This window comes from Apis laboriosa, unplaced genomic scaffold (assembly GCF_014066325.1).
Source record: "Apis laboriosa isolate Shangri-la unplaced genomic scaffold, ASM1406632v1 scaffold40_cov151, whole genome shotgun sequence".
NCBI classification, from domain to species: Eukaryota; Metazoa; Arthropoda; class Insecta; order Hymenoptera; family Apidae; genus Apis; species Apis laboriosa.
In genome coordinates, this window is record NW_025223180.1 from 3,482,146 (window position 1) to 3,501,426 (window position 19,281).

Consider the following 19,281-nt stretch of genomic DNA (forward strand, 5'->3'; position numbering starts at 1 on the left):
CGTAATTCTCGAACAACAAGATTCCTATTTTCAAAGATATCAAATTCCAAAACAAAACGAAAGATCGAACGAGGCAAAAGGCAAACAACAACCTATGAAACTCGGTTAACTCGAAACGAAACTCCCTACGATTATACCAACCTTGCCGAATGAAAGTTGTATTTCCGAGTAAAACTCTAGCATCGAGGTATCTCGACAACAACACGATAATCTCCGCCAAACTCCCTTTTCTTTCCCACTTTCTACCGCTCTCGAATCAAATATTCATCATTCGCGCCTTCACGCCTCCGCCACCCAAACACTCCCTCCTCGCTCGCTCGATAAAATTCCAACGTCCCCCTCCTCTTCCCTTCCCTCAACGATATTCCACGTTCGTGTTCTCGCTTATAAACCTTCTTCCTCCGTAGGCTAATTTTCCACCGAACCATCCCCCCATTGTTCCCGAGTCAAAGAACACGAAAACGATCGGTTTCACGCTCCTAGCCAAGGAGTTAATGAAACATTTCCGGCCAGGAAGGATCAAAACACCGGTTAATTCCGGCCAATTTCGTATTCACGTTGCATATCAAACCTCGGTCGATGTTTGGTTCGCAATAAACACCACTGCTCGCACTTTAATCCTCCTCCTTCTTCCCTCGTTTTCGCCTACTTCGAAACCAGCCCACTAATCTTAGATCTGATCCCGTGCATACGTAAGAAACGGACGCCTCATGCAACACCGCCATTCCAACTCTTTGCACTCCGCAGAGATCCATTTATCGATCGATGCGCCGAAGGAAAGGTTTCCATTAACCAAGGCGTACCAACCAAGGCGTGTTACTAGCTGTACAACTGTTTCATCAGCCCGGGTGGCGCATATATCGGCGTACATTGTAACTGGCCAATTGCCGTAGAACTGCCGTAGATCGAAAGATGGGGACCAGCTACTTACTTACCTTACACGGTGACCTCTGTGTACGTGTGTACATCTGGCTGGCCTGACCCGTGCATCAACGCGCATTATATTGGCAACGAATCAATAATACCTACGCATACGCGTTACGTTGCTTATCACGTGCACGTCTTTGTGTCTGTGTAAATTTACCATGTGTGCACGTTATGTTATATTCGCGTATTATGTGATACGTAGGATGGTACATGGTAGGATGGTAGTTCGAAATGATGCTGCGTGTAAAATTTCTTTTTTTTTTTTTTTGGTTTATAACTTCGTTTTTATTTTTTTCTTTTTTTTTTTTTTTTTTTAGGGAATTGTGTTTGGAAACCGATGAAATAGAGGAAAAATTTGGCTAATTTCTGATTGGATATAGGCGAAATATTGATAGAAATATCGAGTCATTTTAAACGCACGAAAATAAATGAAAAATATAAAGTTTATTATCGTTTACCAGTTTTTCGAGAAAACAAAATATGAATATTCGTCCAATATTTTACTATTTTTGTTTAATTCCTTCTTTTTTTTTTTTTCTAAATTTTATCAATTTCCAAATGATCCATTTGAAGATTATTCCGATCAAAAATTATCCAAATGTTTTTTCCTGATAGAAGATCGTTTTAAAACAATTTTTCAAAAAAAAACGAAACCATTCGAACGAAAAGAAATATCAATCCTTCTAATATCGACTCTTGCTCCTGTATTCCATATATATCCTATATATATATATATATATATATTCTATTTCTATCACGACGCCGATGTGATATCGCGTCGCATCTGCACGGAAATTTATGCAAAGCAGCCCCGCTTGAATGGGGAACCCTCGCGAGGGCGAGCAGGAGAATGAACCCGATTCCGTGACCCGCCGATCCTCGGGAAACAATAAATCTCGGATAACGATTGGCAATGGAGAAGAGAATCCTGGCCGGGAGTACTTTTCCCTCACTCTTCTCCAAAGGTAGATACCAGGCTGAAATCCAGGCCCCCTGCGGCAAAGAAGCACAATCGGAATTCGTAAAAACGAAGAAGGGACGAGTTTATATTCTATCGATTTTCCTCGATTTTCAACGAGTCCAATTATAATATACGTTAATAATATATATAATATTTATTATTAATTAATAATATATTAATTATTATCATGATTAATATTTTGATTCAATTTTTCGAATTTTGGGGGGAAGAATTATATTGGACGTCGTTGTGGGAGAGATCATGGTTGGATGTTGGGTAATGGCCTGTGAATTGAAACATTTAATGTACTAATCATCGTGATTAATATTTTGACTCGATTGTTTGAATTTTCGAGTATTTGACGGAATAATTATATTGGACTTTGTTAAGGGATAGATCATGGTTGAATATTAATATAATATATAATTGAATTGAAATGAATTAAAGTTTTGTTTGATTCTTCGTGTTTTTATCTTATAGAATTATATTGTAAAATATTGTAATTGGATATTGGATACAATAGATGACGATTTTAAGATGCTTATCAATTTTCATGAAATTTTTTCGTATTTAACAAAGATGATTTAGATGTGTACAAGTGTTTTACTTTCTTTCATTTTTTCATATTGAATTCGTCGAATGGTCAAAGTATTTCTTTTTAATAATAACAATGGAAAACAATTAATAATGAATTTAAGAGGTCAAATTTGTTATTTATTTCAATTGGTGAACGAATGAGAAAATTGTAGTATCAACATCTATTTGTAATAAAATATTTATAAAGCAATAAAATATTTAAAGAAGTATTTCAGAAATTTATTTTAAAAATATATTAGGACAATTTGTGTGTGATCTGATATTGTTCAAACGATGCATGCATTTGTTTATTCAATAAACAAACTCAAAGCGACTCGATACTTACTTGATATATATTTAAAATTTCATTTAAAAAAAAATTGCCAAGTATCGAGGAAGAAATATGAACACAAATGAATGAAGAACGTTAATCCATTAATTCTAAGGACTAACCGTTTACACACAGATGATAAAGCCAAATACGACACATTAATTTGATCGATGATATCATTTTGTAATGTAATTATGAATTCTAGCGACAAGATCAACAACATCTAATGTCGTATTTTGAAAGTGTCTACCCGTTTATAACAAATAGGACATGAACACGACATAGAAATTAATAAGATAGAATAACGGAATAACGTGGGACTGATTGCGTTTTTTTAATCTAATTAGGGAGCACGAGTCTTGATGCGCATTAAATATCGCCGGGGTTGGCCGTGAGCGTGCACGGAAATTATTTTAGATAACCGCTATTCTAGATTAAACTAAATAACGTCGGGATAAATTTAGTTTATCCGTAATAACTATCTACCCCTCTATCTCTTCGTTATTTCCATATCCAGTCCGCGTATCCTTTCACTCGTCCTAATAACGACGTCTGTAACAGACTTACTTCTTTCCTTTCTTTCTTTTCTCGCGCGTGTGTGTATCCTCGCTCTAATAACGATTTTACCAAAATCGTTTCATTCATAAATCACACCTCGTGTCGCGGTTTATAACCGCGAGAAGAGCGTTTCCTTTCGACCAATATTCGAAAACCCGAATCCCTTCCGGCTAATTCGAACAATCTCTCTCTATCGCGTCGATTTTTAATTCTCTCATCCCAATTTGAAAGAGAGGAGGAGGAGGAATAAAAATCAATAGACACGCGGATACGCGTGTAATAAACATTTCCTTGTGAAAATATTTCACCGTATACGTGGATGGAAAAATAAAAATAAACGTCGGGCAATTTTGGCGCTTTTTAAAACGTTTTATCTCCGCCATTTCTTTTTTCTCTCTCTCTCTCTCTCTGACTCTCTCTCCTTGTCTACCTACCTACCTATCTTTTCTTTTTTTCCCCTCCATTCTCTTTCCCTTGTTTCCCGTTCTCCTTGCTTTGGTCAAACTTTACATCCGTATCACGCGGAATTACGATTGCGCCATTTAAAAATTCGAACAATAGATTTTTATAGGTGTAATCCTGGACTCGACCGAACGATGGAACGAGATGGTTTCGAAACGGGGGAAAGGACGGAGGAAAGAGAGAGAGAGAGAAAGAGAGAGAGAGAAAGTAGGGAAAAAGAAAGGAAAAGGGGTTGGGAAAAAGGTTTTGGGATGGGAAAACACGCGGTTAAACGTTAACGCGAACGATCCTTTCGCGATAAAGGCGCCACGTTTGCTCGATTTATCACAACTATTTGCATTCGTCCCGTTTTATTACCCGTGAAACGGTTCTCTGCCCTCTGTGCCGCACACAGGGACTTTAACGGGCCAATTAACGCGACTGGCGGCGATCAACCGCAAGAAATAAGTGCACGCCTCCATTTCCGCCGCGAATGAACGTTTTAATCAATTCGCGCGCATTCGCAAATAATTGTTGATTGTTTTACGTAATTGTTACTCAACAGGGAGTCGTCAGCCAATCCCGAGGATCCCAATCGATCCAAGAAATCGATCTCTTCGTTTTCCTACGTTGCAGGTGATCAGATGAAAGGAAGAAAAAAAAGGAAAAAAAGGAAAGGAAATATTCGCAACGCGATATAGGAGGGAAGGGGATAAAATACGCGCGAGCGAGGGGAGGTTCTTTGACGGGTATGTGTGACGAGAATCGAGGATATATAAATACTTGGAAAAAACGTGAAATCGATGAGTCGAAAATTTCGCGGAATTTCGAGTGCATAACATCACGAGCACGATAAACGATTGTGAGAAATGATACGTTGGATTTGGGCATCGCTCGTTATTTCCGTGAAACATTCAATTTGTTCGTATTCACAAGAGTGCGGGAAATCAAGCGGATCATTTTATTTGTCGGAGAGCGTTGTTTTCCTCCCGGTTTTAAATGCCGCCCCGTGTAAATTATAATCGAGGAAGACGCGAAGAAATTAACTAACGACCGTATATCCCTTTGATCGATCCTTTTTTTCTTTAAATTATAATATACGTTTTTATTCTCTTTTCTTCGTTTTTTTATCTTTTTTTAATTAATTTTTACTCGTATTCCAAGGGGAAATTTAAAAATGGGAAGGAGAGGAGGAAAAAATGGAGTGGAAAAGGGAGAATTAAAATTCGCGATATCAAAAGGATCCGCGGTCTTTTAATATGCAAATCGGTGAAAAGCGGCGCGCGGTATTCCACGGTATACCACTTTCTTCAATCTTTTCGAGAATGCCATACGAAACGAAGGCAATTTGTTATAAATCAGACATAAGTTCTTTCGCGTTCTCGAATGCATACGAAACACGTGAAAAACAGATCGCGAATGCGTTCTATGGTTTGGGGGAAGGATCCGCGTTCGGGGATGGTTTACTTTAAAAGATGATTTAAAAACGAACGCGCTAACCGATAAAATCAGAAAAATATACGAATTTGTATTTTACGCGAATTTCTTCTATTCTACAACTTTAACTCCTTGCCTGTAATCAGAAGAAATAATAGAACTGTAAAGATGTTCGATATTTTTGTAGAAAAAAGTGCGTTAAAATTTACGACAATAATTTTCAAAATTATATCACATCTCGATTTAAATTAAGTTGTAAATTTGTATTTCATATTTTAAAAGAAAATTCGCTTTTTTTCTTTATCCACTTTTTCTTTGTACGTTTCACAGGAGGACTCGAAACCTCGCAAGGATGCGGGACCGGCTATCGTGGTACATGGTCTTTCTGATCCTGCCGACAATTCTCCTGGCCAGGTCGCTCGATAAAGGTAAATAATTTTCTCCGAGCATTTAACCTGCCTTCTTCCTCGTTCACCCAGCGTATTTCCCAGCGAGGATATAAGATCTTTTGTAATTCTTGGCATCCGTTTTACCCGATGCAATTCTGCCTTTCCTAGTTTAATTTCACCGAATGCTTCGAGGTCCGGGATACAATCCAGTTAAACGACTTAATTAATAATCGGTTGATTCGGTGAGACTTAATCGAGAATGATGTATGGACAGATAAAAAGTGAAATTCGGCATGATCTTGTTTCGTAAGTTGAAAAGAATATGTATAGAAATATGGAGACTTGGCGATAATTGAAGATATTTGTAAGGAATTTCAATTTTTGATATATGGAGTATTTTTTTTTTTTGATAACAAAAACAGAATTGTTATATTGAATTACAAAATAAACAAATTTCAATTGATATCATAAGTTTGCATTATATCGGTAGAAATAAATCTTTTTGCATAAAAAATCTGTATATCAAACAAAATATTCCTTCTTTACAAGTTTCTTTCTCTCTCTCTCTCTCTCTCTCTTTTATAACATTCTACGGAATGTTGAACTCAAAGTAAAATTACAATAATGTAAAGCAATTAGTTTATTTTTCTGATAATATGTAAATAAGATACGTTTAAATCTTATTATGAAACATATATATTAAATTACATTGAATCTTGTTTTTTATTCTGGAAGAAAAAATGGATTATAGTATTAAGACTTTAATTCCCTTTAAAAAGGTATTTTGCGACGTTTCTTTTCCTTGCCCTTCATTCTACCGTATATTGAAATAAAAATTTACATTTATATTACAACTTCTCTCTCTTCCTCTCCGTTTCCCAATGTAGAATATTAGAATATTAATTCCCAGACAACGCGTCTTTATTTCATCATCATTCGTTTCACATTCATCCAAATGTGTTTCGCTATCTAATCTAACGAACATTTCAAATTTCGCGTCTTAATTAATCTCACATTTGATTTCTCAAAATTTTCTTTCTCCAATCTTCATTCATTCATCATCATCATCATCATCATCATCATCATCATCATCATCGTCATTCCAATTTCTAAAGAAAATGATTTATATTCACGACAACGAACGTTCCGAGAGAGTTTCGTGAAATAATATTCAAAACATTCAACTAAGAAATCTATCTACATTATATCCGCGTAACGCTAGTTGGAGAACGTATTAACTCGTATAATCCTTCGGCTGTCGGATAAAGCGTTTATCGAAACTTCGTTGTTCGAAATTACGCTTCCCATCGGATCTTAGAATCCGGTCTTTCCCTTCCGTGCTTCCGTTCCGTAGGACATCTTCCGCGGAGAGAGTTCGAGAGACTGGAACGAGACGTCTCTATTCGAAATCCCCGTTCGTGCAAGAAGTCAAGCAAGTACGTCAAGCGGACTTTAACGCGATTAAGTACGCATTAGATAAAGCTTACGCTCTTGGCGCGCGATAAGTAAATGGGACACGAGATTTTTTTTTTTTTTTTTTGGAAAGGGAGAAAGAAAGGGATAAATACGAGCGCGTTGACAAGCGCAAGTGTGGAACCGAAATGAACCAAAACAAAGTCGTTTTCTAAAAAAAAAACTTGTTGCTCTCCGTTCCTCGCAACAATATTGCGATAATTATAAATAAAAACACGTTATGGAAGAACGAGTGCAACAATATATGGGATATTAAGGTGATTTGTTCCTAAGGTAATTTCAAGCAACGAGTTATTATATAAAAAATATTGATCGATCGGGATAGTAGATTGGTCGAATAAAACGAGTGGTATCCAATGTTAGCCAATCACAGAGCGCGTCGAGTCACGATGGTAATGGTATCTTTAACCAAGCGTCGATGTCTCTAGAACAGAACGAAGGAAACGAAGAAGAAAATATATATGTACAATATATAACAAAATACTCTAACCTCGCGAAAAATCTTTTCTCGATGAACAGTCTTGGGGTCCACCGATGAAAAAAAGTGGCTGTGAATTGGGAATACTTAAAAAGGAAAGAAAAGAGTACAATCCTTCCCAACTAACTGGTCGAAGCAAAGTAGAAGCACCTTTTCCCTCGTAGACCCTCGGCTTCTTGTCTCGTTGTATAAGGTTTCGCATTGTCTCGTGGAAACAAAAGGCAGGTAGCTTATGCCCTGCATTCAAAAAGCTCGCAAAGTTCAGTCTCAAGTGCTTGTCTTTTGCCTAGACCCTTCCATCACCTTCCAACTTCGCCCCCTCCCGTTGCTTCCCTTCCTCGACGTTCCTCAATTTCTTTCCCCCCCCCTTCCTCCTTTCCATTTACGGATTTCTATATTTACCAACGAGTTCTCGTGGTACTTTTCCTTATTCTTCGCTATCCCGAGTTACCAGAGTTCACTTTCGAATTATCCTCCCCTCCGCATTTATCTCAATCGCTTATCCATTTCTCCCCATCCACGTCTTCTTTAAACCGTGTCTTCTTTGTGTCTGTTTTTTACCGATCCTCCTTTTTTTGTTTTTTTTTCTTCTTCTTCTTCTTCTTAACTTTCAACTACGCAATTAATCAACGTTTGCGAACGTGGAGAAATGTTGAAACGAAAAAAAAAAAAAAAAAGAAAGAAAAAAATGATATCTCGAATTAGACGGAGAGAGAGTTGAATTCTCATTACGGGGAATGAGAAAAATAAACACGATGAAAGTTCAACGGAGCGATCCAATAGGTAAAGCATTACTACGGAACGACAGAGGAGAGATTCGACTCGAAATCCCAAGTCGACAATCTGATCCACCTATTCTTTTCCGCGCTGCGATCCTCGAAAGCTTCCCGCTTTGACGTTCAGTTTTTCAAAAACAACATTCCTAAGTAAACTCTCAGGAACCATTTTCCTCGTGCGCAGTCGAAATAAAATAAAAGTCTAAAACGGTGAAATTAAGCAAACGAAAGATGTCCCATTTCAAACACCATTTCGCTTCAAACACCCTCGATCCCTTTCCCATCCTCGCACGATGGATGTAAAAAATTCATTTATGTGAAAATCTCGAATATTGTATACTCTCTGTAATAATAATTAATTAATAATTAATTAATAATTAATTAATTAATATCGTTTCAATATTAATCGTAATTGCGAAGGAAGAATTGTTATTGAAGATTTTTAAAAATTTTTCGAGGATGCAATATTCGTTCCTTTTTTTAAGAAGAAACTTTTTAAACCAAACTTTGGAAATTTTTTTTCCAAAAGAAAATTTTTTTTCAGATCGACGCGTCCCGTACAGTATACCGGCAGACTGGAAGGCGTTGTGGTTCAGCAATCTGGACGATCTGCAAAGAGTGAACGATGCGAACGACAACAACACCGTCTCGAACGTCACCGTGCAATTGGGAGGGACCGCGTTTTTGCATTGCAAAGTTCGCAATTTGGCAGACAGAACGGTATCCGACGCTGAGGTGAGTGACTTCCTCTCTGCCTTCCCCGATACTCTCCTATTTTCTGTTTCCTTAATTACAATTACGTTGCTCTTCTTCTAATTTATTTCCTTAAAAATATTTCTCTCTCTTATTAGTATCCAACTATAATTACATCACTTGTCAACGTATAATTAGTTTCTCTCCATTCTTATATTTAATACCAAAAAAAATCATTGCTCACCAATGGATGTAGAGATCTCGATAAATGGTAACGAAAACTGCAACACATTAATATCGAAACTGAACGTGTACGCAAAAGTACGAATAATTAAAAACTTACATTTTTTGCATATCGTGAAAACTATGATCAAGTATATATCCCCCACGTAAAATAAGAAATCCTCGAACATCGCTCTTATTCGCGTCATCCCCGCACGCGTATCAATCCTTCCCAATAGATAATTCTGAGTATAAAAATGATAAAAGTCGAATGAAAGCTTGTCGAGGAGGTTAGAAAATAAATTAAAGTAATATCCTTGAAAGATATTCTGTTGTAAACGTAATAAATCGTTCGTAAATCGAGCAGGGCGAGGAAACTGATGGCACGATCGTGCGCCTGTCCACAGATATCCTGGATACGGCGACGTGACTTCCATGTGTTAACCAGCTCCACGTTCACGTACACGAACGACGAGCGGTTTCAAGTTTTGCATCCCGAGGGCTCGGACGACTGGACTCTTCAGATCAAATACGTTCAGGACAGAGACAACGGGACCTACGAGTGTCAGGTAATAGCCAGCGAATAATTATCGCCCGGGGAAATTGTTTTAATCGCTCGTCTTCGATCGTTAACGCATTCGCGATACCGAGAGGGTTTACACCTCTCTCTCTCTCTCTCTCTCTCTCTCCCTCTCATTCTCGTGGAGAGAATTCCTCCGTGGATTCATTGTGCGAGGGGTGAAGTTGCACGTTGTTTGGCGCAACGTTATCGCGATCCTCGAGCAGAGAGAATCGATTTTAATGAGAACTCACGGCGAATTTGGCCGGGGATAGATAAACGAGGTGTTTAGGTGAATTTGTTGCTTCTAAAGTGAAATGGATAGGATCTTTCGTAGATGTACAATTGGAAACTTAATGGAAGTTATCCGAAAAGATTAATGGAAAAGAAGGAGGAGGAGGAGGAGGAATTCCGCTATAGATAAATTTTATCCGAAAGGGGGAACGAACGATTCTCTATTTTTTCCTTTTATCTTTTTTTTTTTTTTTTTTTTTTTTTTTACGTAATAACGATATATTTAAAGTATGCTTGAACTATGTTTATCGATGAAAGTGATAATAGCTCGTTTTCCATTACAGGTCTCGAGGAGTACAGGGATATTATCGCACTTTGTCAATCTAAACATAGTTATACCAGAAGCGTTTATATTAGGGAGCGGCGAGCATCACGTCGACGTAGGATCCATTATAAATCTCGTATGCATAATAGAAAAGGTGAGAATCAGTTTTTTTTTAATCCCGTTTCATTCATTCCGACGTAATAAAAATTCCATTCTTCAACGTCTCGGAATGATTAATGCAGTCTTATACAATTTTTTTTCGTACCTTCGCGAGGTACCATACCTCCCTTCTCCCTCCCCCCTTTTTTTTCCCGTCTTCGAAACTGCAACCACCACCGACCAGTACGTATTGAAAATACGTAGCAGCGGTATTTCATCGTGCTAAATAATAAAAAGTATACGGTGGCGAAAATTTTTCTATCAGCGCCATTGATACCGGTGCAGGAAAAAATAATCGTGTCGCTCATATACAGCATGTACAGGCCGGTTGGATAAAGGCACGTCACGGTGCAGTCCATCCGCTTAACGAAGGTACATAGAAACGTATAGCTTGCAGTTCGCGGGGAGCATTCAATGTACTACCTTCGTACCGTAGTGTAGAGCGAAAAAAAAAAAAAAAAAAAAAAAAACTCTAGTGAAATAGGCACAGCTTAGTCACGAATACAAGAGTGGAAGTGCATTAAAGCGGCGTTGCCGGCCGCCGCTGCAAACTCGACACTATCGGGAAACGAAAATAAAGTGAGGCGCTTTTTTCCTCCCTCCCTCCTACGTCCTTGCATACGTGTACGCGCATAACGTACGTGCAAGCAACGTAAAAGCGTAGTCTTAAATGTTTCAAATGTAAAAAGAAAAAAAAAAAGGGAGGGAAAAAAAATAAAGAAAGAAGAAAGAAAGAAAGAAAGATCCTCTTCTAGACGCGTCTCCTTCTCCACCGATACCGAATAAATGCATCTAAGAAAAATTCTTGCGCGCAAATTGACGGTATTAACTTGGAAAGCGATACGGCTTCAGCCAAGGGAAGCGCCCCTATAAGAAGATACGGTATTCATAAGTACGTTACACGGCTATATAATATGGTCTTAAGATAATCTCGGGTATTTGAACTCTGTACACGGGAGAAATGACACCGTGACACCGTCAAATGGCGATACACGGAACGTTTCAAAACGATCGAACGAAATCGAGAAAACGATTTACGCTTGCCGTATCCGTGCAGTGTGCGGCATGGATACGGGATTGAGCGGTAGAGGAGACGCTCCGCGAAATTCGGTACAAGTGGCTGACTTCGACATTCCTATTTCACTCGGCTCGCTATATATAAGGAGCGAACGTCGTCGTTCGAGTATTTCCATTTCGAGGCGAGTATCGAATGTGTTTCGCGCCACGACGCGTCGCGCCTTCCATTTCATTTCGTTTCTTTTTTCGCGATCGCAAGAACGATGCGACGATGCGACGAAAAAAAAAAAACGATATCCATCGATCGTTTCGCCAATTATCGCCCGGCTAGAGTTAATTAAAAAAATTCCAACCGACGACGAGATTTTCGTCCCCTCGAGGAACGGACGATCCGTTCTGGAAAATTAAAATGATCTTGATCCTCGGCGAAAGTGAATAATAATAGTAAAATAAAATTAGGTAAAATTTATGTTATCTTTTCGTTTTTTTTTTTTGTCGAAATACCTCTCTCGTTTTCGTTCGATCTAATTCGCGACGTAATTGTGGCGCGTAATTATTAGCCGATTTTGATACTTAATGATGCCAATTTAACGGATCACTATTACGAGAGGATTAAAGGTAAATGAGAGAATTATGGAACAAGTTATGAAACATTTTCAACGTTTCCTTGAATTATTGTTGAATTATTGTTTGACAATACGATGTATTTTTAAACGATTATCATTCGACGAATGATAGATTTTCACGTGTTTCGTTTCAAAAGAATTGATTTTAATTAACGGCAGAAAAATATACGTACGTTATAAGAAGAAATATAATTTCAGGACGATCGTTTCACGGTGAGGATTTATTTTTACGGTTTCAGAGTCCAACACCGCCGCAATATGTTTTCTGGTATCATAATAATCGAATGATAAATTACGATACTACGCGAGGCAGCGTAACCGTACAAACCGATTCCAGCTCGACTCAAAGTCGGCTGACGATTCACCAAGCGGTTGAATCGGACACAGGCAATTATACGTGCAGCGCCTCGAATACCAAACCGGCATCCATCTATGTCTTTGTCACAGAAGGTAAAAATATTCATTTAATAATTCCTCCTCTGATTCTATTTTTTCCTTAATGAAAAAAAAAAAAAAAGAAACAAACAAACATTCCTCTTTTCGATGTAAAACACTTTTACGCGAGATTACCACCGGTAGATAGATCTTTCCTCCCTCCCTTCCAACCCCTTTCTTTTCGATTAAACTTCATTGATGCGAAATCGAATCGCTAATTGGATGATCACTTTGACCGTTTCAGGTGACAAAATGGCAGCCATACAGCGCCGCAAGACGTCGGCCGCGAAGAAAAATTTCTGTGAATTGCTAGTACTAATTGTCACAATTGCGATAGAGGTCGTTTTAACGCGATAAGCGTTTCTCTTCGATATGTCCATTATTATTACCGTTACTTCCGTTTGTGATAGATAGGCTACTATTTCTGCGATTTTAACCCCTCTTCTCTATTCATTCTCCTTCTTTCCCTTTTGAAAGCTGAACATCGTCGTATATCCCAATATCCCCTTATTTTTCCCCACATTTTTTAACACGATCTTAGCCCATTTCGTCATCTTTTAATAATAATTTTCAATTTCCATGCCATCGTTATTCCCCTTATCTCCCATTCCTTCTTTCCATACCTCTTTCGTTTCTTCCTTCCGTTCAAATTAACCGCGTTCGTACAATCTCGTTAAGTCTTGTCAACCCGTGTCATCTTCATCCTGTAATATTTTCTTTTCGATCGTCGAAACTGAAGCCGTGGTGGTGGCTTGAATTTATTTCGACATACGAGATTTTCATGGTGGATCGTTCTTGCGTGTGTCCACGTGTTCTTTGACGTAATTAATATTGTAGGAAAAAAAGGGAAAAAAAAAAATCTTCATCGGTAATCACAATTTCTCTCTCTTTCTCTTTCGCTCCTCTCCTTCTCCATCCCTCGAATTTCCCGAGTTCGTTAATTTGAAACTAATATTTTCCTTCCTGTCACAAAAATATTTTCGGGGAAACGAAATGAGAGAACCAGAACTCGAGATCTGCGTTTCAATCATCCAAGAAGAATGAGAATCAATAAAAAGTGCAATAAAAATTTATAAGTATACGTGATTAAATAAATAAAGAAACGAGTCGTAACGTGTTCAATCTTTGTTGTTCGTTGTAAAACTTTTTTTTTTTCTTCAATACCTGATACCGACTTTTTATTATCTAAACTATGTGAAAAGAAAAGGAAAAAAAAAGGGAAAAAAAAGAAGAAAAAAAAAAAAAAAGAAACGAAATCTGTGATTGCATCAGTTATATATATATATAGCCGTTTTACAGATTCGCTGTAGATTATTTTTTCGAGCGAAAAATTTCAATTGAAATCTTATTATTCGATGACCGGCGGGCACACGTGTGGATCTCTCGTGGGGAAAAAGGAATGGATTAATTGTAATCGCGATATTTTTCGAAAAGCAATACGAATCCTTGCGTCACGTCGATTTAGCTTTAAAAAAAAATAAAAACGAGAAATCCTCCCCGTTTCAAACATAGTCGTGCAGAGCAACACGTTGCTACGTCGTGGCAGTTTTCCACGGCACACGATTTTGCGCGGCTCTCGTCGAAACAAACGCGGACACGAATTAATCACGAGAGCGTATTGATGTATTCAAAGTTTGAAATTTCGACGGTTTTACGACGAGCATCGAAACGAATTCGCGGAATTGCAACGTACTTTCCCGACGAACCCCTTCACCCCTCCGATCCTCGTACCATTCACACGCGTCTCCTTGTTTGATTAATTATCGCAAGAGACGTTTCAATCCCAGTTCTGTATCCATCGCGAATACAGCCTACTATCCTTTTTTGTAGTTTCATATGTGCAACAGTATCCGCGTAGAGAGATCGATATTTCTTCCTACGTGTGCATTTCTTATCTTTCCCTCTCTGATTAATATCGTTATTACACGAAAGTATAAAAATTGTACGTAAATATTGGAAGATCGATCATTCAAATTCTTTCTTAAATAATTTACATCGAGATGTTTTGTTTCGATTTTTATTTGAGACCGAGATGTGAATAACAGATATGCCGATATTGTTCCGATAATTTTCGTTTCAATGTTGATAAAACAAGAAACCATCGAAAATTTTGTACTTTCGATACGAATTTAACCCCGAATTATGATCTCCGTATAAATGATTGTACGACATGTATGTATTTTTAATTGTCCTCCGTTTAAAATAAGCCCGAGGATTAAAAAATATTAATAACGATGAAAAAACAAGTTTTTTTTTCCTCTATACAATTTACCAATTTTCGACTATCTTGTAGGAATTGTTGTACATCTATCGACATTTCGTCTGCATTTGATATTATCATTTGAAACGATTTGTTAATATATTGTGAAAAAAAAAGTAAGTCCTTGTTTTCGATTGAGGAAAGGGAACGAAAAGAGAGGAGAATGGAAAATCGCGAGAATAGAAGAGAATTTAAATGCGGACGAAAGGTTAAAAAGAAACAGGGATCAAACGACAAAGTATTATAGACGTAAGAAATGTAAAGATGCGCTCGTGTAAAATCCAGGATAAAAAGCTGCCATTATTGTTCGACGTAGCAAAAAATCTTCGGATTCATCGTTTCATAATATTTTCGATTTTACGATTGTTCGAGACAGATCTGCGTATATTAGGTATATTAGAAAAACTCTGAATTATTACGTATATATAACGAAGTTTTCTTATTCCAAATAACGATTCCATGTGAACAGGATCGCGTGCGTGTCGCGTGACACCACTATCGATTGAATAAAGAAACGTAGAGAATGAAAACGGAGGGGGCGGGGGGGAGGGTCTAAGAAAAAGAAAGGAAGGGGGGGGAAAGTATAATAAAAGAAGCCATGAGACACGAAACTTGATTCGATCGATTCATTTACTCGCTTCCTTGCTTTCACGTTGTTTGATCCATCGTCGTAAAAATTGTGTTTGCGAAAAAACGATATTTTTATCCGATAAAAATTTTTTCTATACTTCCTTTATAGTTTAAGAAAATACTCGTCTCTCAATCCGACGATTGAGCATCGATTTCACATCGATATAATTAAATAAGGGAAGAAAAATAGCCGATCAATAATTATATATTTAATAACTCGGATCACGATTTATGAAATTAAATAATATTGAAGAAGAAACGTTATTGTACACGTTGGAAAAAATGAATAAATCTTCGAATACTCTTCGGTAAAACTTTTGTCTAGAGCTTTCTAGAGGATAAACGAATAAGATAAATGCAAGAGAAAGAGAGAGTGAGGAAAAGATTTTATTAGAAAATGACTTGATCTCTTTCGAAATAAGTAACAAGTTTAATAGAGAATGTAAGATAGGTTATAATAAGTGATAAAACTTTAATACACTCGAAACAATTTGGATCGTAATTTTACGCGTGTCTGCGTGTAACATGTCGAATCTTGAGGCATCGATAGATATGTATCTGCCATAGAAAATCTCTATGTAATTTCACCACTATGCGTATAATGATGTTTTGTAACTTATGTTTGTTATGTAACGAAAAAGAAAAAAAAAAGGAATCAATATTTTATCGGTATACCAATATCGATCGTCTGATCCTTTTAATTTCGTAATGTTTTGCGTAACTCGAGGAACATAAGACACAAAAATACACGAACACACGATACAAACGTATACAAACGGTGAATGAAGAAAAAAAAAAAATACTTTCTTACGTTGATCGACGTTTTCTTACACCCGCCTTTTTACGAACATTTGTGTCCTTTTATTTCGAACATTTATTCATAAATCCGTTGGAATCGAATTTTAATAAAATCCACAATATAAAACATCGATTTTTTGGTGTCTGTATTATGCTCCGTTGAATTTTCATATTCATCGCAACGATAAAAAAAAACTGGACGAGGGGGAAAAGGGAAAGAGAGATAAAAGAATGGAAGATGGGAAAAATTATGAAAGAAAATATAGAAATAATATTTCTGAACCATTGTAGTTAATTGTCTTCGTTAAGGTCTCGATGACAATATCTTTTAGTTCTGTAATAAATCATCAAAGTCTACACGTGCGTGTACGTGCGTGCGTGGTTGCATGCGTGTAATATAAGTCTGATTATTATAAAAGACCAACTACGTCGTCCTAATAATAAAACAAATACAGCTCGTTTGTAGATGGTTCACAATCAAAAAAAAAAAAAAAAAAAAGATTTTGCGTGTATAAGCGGAAAACGTATATATGAATTATATTAATATATAAATATATTGTGAAACGTAAGAAAAATATCGAATGTAAAAGGAATTAGACGAAAAAAAGTTGATTGTCGATAAGTTTATCTTGAAAATTTTTCTGTATCTCGAAGATATAACACGTGAGAAGATGAAACGTGTTGATTCAATACTGCTTATTGCTTCATGATCGGTCGTTGCAATAAGTATTTGTGATAAATTGTTTTTTTAGAATCATTTAAAAAGGAGAAATTTATTCGGCATATTTAAAACCGTGCAAAACGGTTTTTCATTGTGTCAAATTAAATAAAACCGATCAATAAACTTATAGTAAATCTCCTTTCGGGAGGTATGCTTCATTCATAAATCAATATAAAAAAGAAGTTGCAAATTTTCTGTCGGTTTTACTTTTCTTTGATATTCATTGCAAAAGAAAAAAGGAAAAAGTACGATCCCTATATATATATTCGATAACTTTCCTTGTGATCTGACAAAACATTAAAGATGATTTCCTTTAAAGAAAAATTTCAATGAATCTTAAAGTTACAGAGTCCTTAGCCAATATAGCATTCATTAATACCAAAGAATTTCTTAATTCAAAGATCCCGGATTCTTTGAATCGGCTAGATTCAAAAAGATCATCTTTACCTTCAAGAAAAAAGAAAAAAATAATGAAAATTAATCAGTTTTTGATTGACCTTTTTTAGATTGTGACGGATTGATAAAAAATAATGGATAGAGATTTTAAGAAATTTTAAAAGATTTTAAATTACACCATTATCCTCGCATCTTCTGTAAGTTTTTTTCTTACATTTCAAGGAACACGAGCGTTCTTGGTTAAATACATATGAATTATCCTTCAGAAGAAGAAAAGGTGAGCTCATTATTTTTTCTTTATACAAACACAAACGATTCATGTAAAAAAATTTTTATAAATTATAATATTTGAAAAAACATAAAACAAACATAAAATAAACATTTTTATTTCGGTAAATAATTAAAAGTACATATGTACATATGTATATAAATTAGACAAAATCATATCAAAAATATATGAATTAAAAATTTTCAATATAATTGAATAATCAATAACAAGATGAAAATTTCTTATACTAATTTTAATAATATTAATTGGAGAGAATTAAAAATGCAATGATAAAAAAAAATATAGAAAATATAAAAATATCAATATAGTATCAAAATGGTTAAAATTAAAATACACGAAAATTTTAAAATTAAACAAAATTAAATAAAATTAAATTTTGAAATACACAAAATATATTAAAAACTTATAATAGAAATATATAAATTAAATAAAAACCAAAAGCTTTAGAATAAAATCCAAAAAAGAAATTCCAAGTTTATTACAAGATTGAATATATGAATATATTTATACATATACTTATACAATACAATTTTTAATTTTCATACATTAAATATATATTATAAATTAGAAATCTGAGTTTTAAAATTTTTACTAAAATATAAAATTTATATTAATAAATATAAAGTTAATAAATATAAAGTAAAAGCGTAACAAAGTAAAAAATATTAAGCTAATAATTTTAAACTATTTTTACATTCAATTTTCATTTAATTCAATGATAACTGCCAACAAATTAAATTTTTCTGAACTCTTTAAAATGTAATGAATATCATATAATAAAAATACAGAAAAGTCTAACAAAAAATGTAGATTTATCTTTACTTTATCATTTATTGATATTAATCCAGAAAAGTTCAATATCTCAAACATTCAAATAATAATAAATATAATATGTAAAATATTGGATGAATAATAAATATAATATGTAAAATATGCATTAATTTTTTCTGAAATGAAATGAAAAAATGCAGAAAATAGATATTAAAAAATGTGTTTTTATATAATTATTTTATATAATTATTTAAGAACGTTCAAACTCTATCTTTTTTGTATAATTATGCAATATAGATTATTGTATCATAAATAGATTTGAAAATAATCAATAATGTAATTATTCTACAAATTCTGGAACATACAATATATAATTTATTAATATTAAAACAAAATGATGAATATATAATATTTTAAATTAATTTTTAAAAACTTAAATAATAAATTTCATTTAATAATTCTCTCAGTAAATTATTTTTATTCTTTTTAGTTCTTATCTTTGATTTCAGATGAATGATTCAATTATTCTATTGGATATTATTATAAATATGTCTAATCAGATCACATATAATCATTTAATTTCAAGATTTTTTTTAATCATAATCATATTTATGTAATTTATTAAACAAAATGTTGTAAATTGATTTGATATTTTGTAATAATGTATCCATTTATATATAAAAATCTTATAAATTGGTATACTAATTTATAATAATTTTTTACTTAAATATTATTTTTAAATGAAAAAAAAATAACTTAAAATAAAAATTTTTTGATAGTTACAAATTTTGCTGTTCAT

General features: G+C 35.0%; 1 protein-coding gene across 2 annotated transcripts in view; it reads left to right on the forward strand.

The window, feature by feature from the left end:
- LOC122715812 (hemicentin-1) overlaps positions 1-13,615 on the forward strand; it is an 88,341-nt gene extending 74,726 nt beyond the window's left edge. Inside the window, exons 2-7 of one of the 2 annotated variants that reach the window (XM_043938284.1) lie at positions 5,562-5,659; positions 8,877-9,082; positions 9,670-9,831; positions 10,400-10,534; positions 12,422-12,632; positions 12,862-13,615. In XM_043938284.1, coding sequence (XP_043794219.1) covers positions 5,584-5,659; positions 8,877-9,082; positions 9,670-9,831; positions 10,400-10,534; positions 12,422-12,632; positions 12,862-12,974 — 903 coding nt within the window. In that variant the 5' untranslated portion in view covers positions 5,562-5,583 and the 3' untranslated portion in view covers positions 12,975-13,615. The remainder of the gene's footprint in view (positions 1-5,561; positions 5,660-8,876; positions 9,083-9,669; positions 9,832-10,399; positions 10,535-12,421; positions 12,633-12,861) is intronic. The other variant, XM_043938285.1, reaches the window with a different exon arrangement.
- Positions 13,616-19,281: the final 5,666 nt, after the last annotated feature.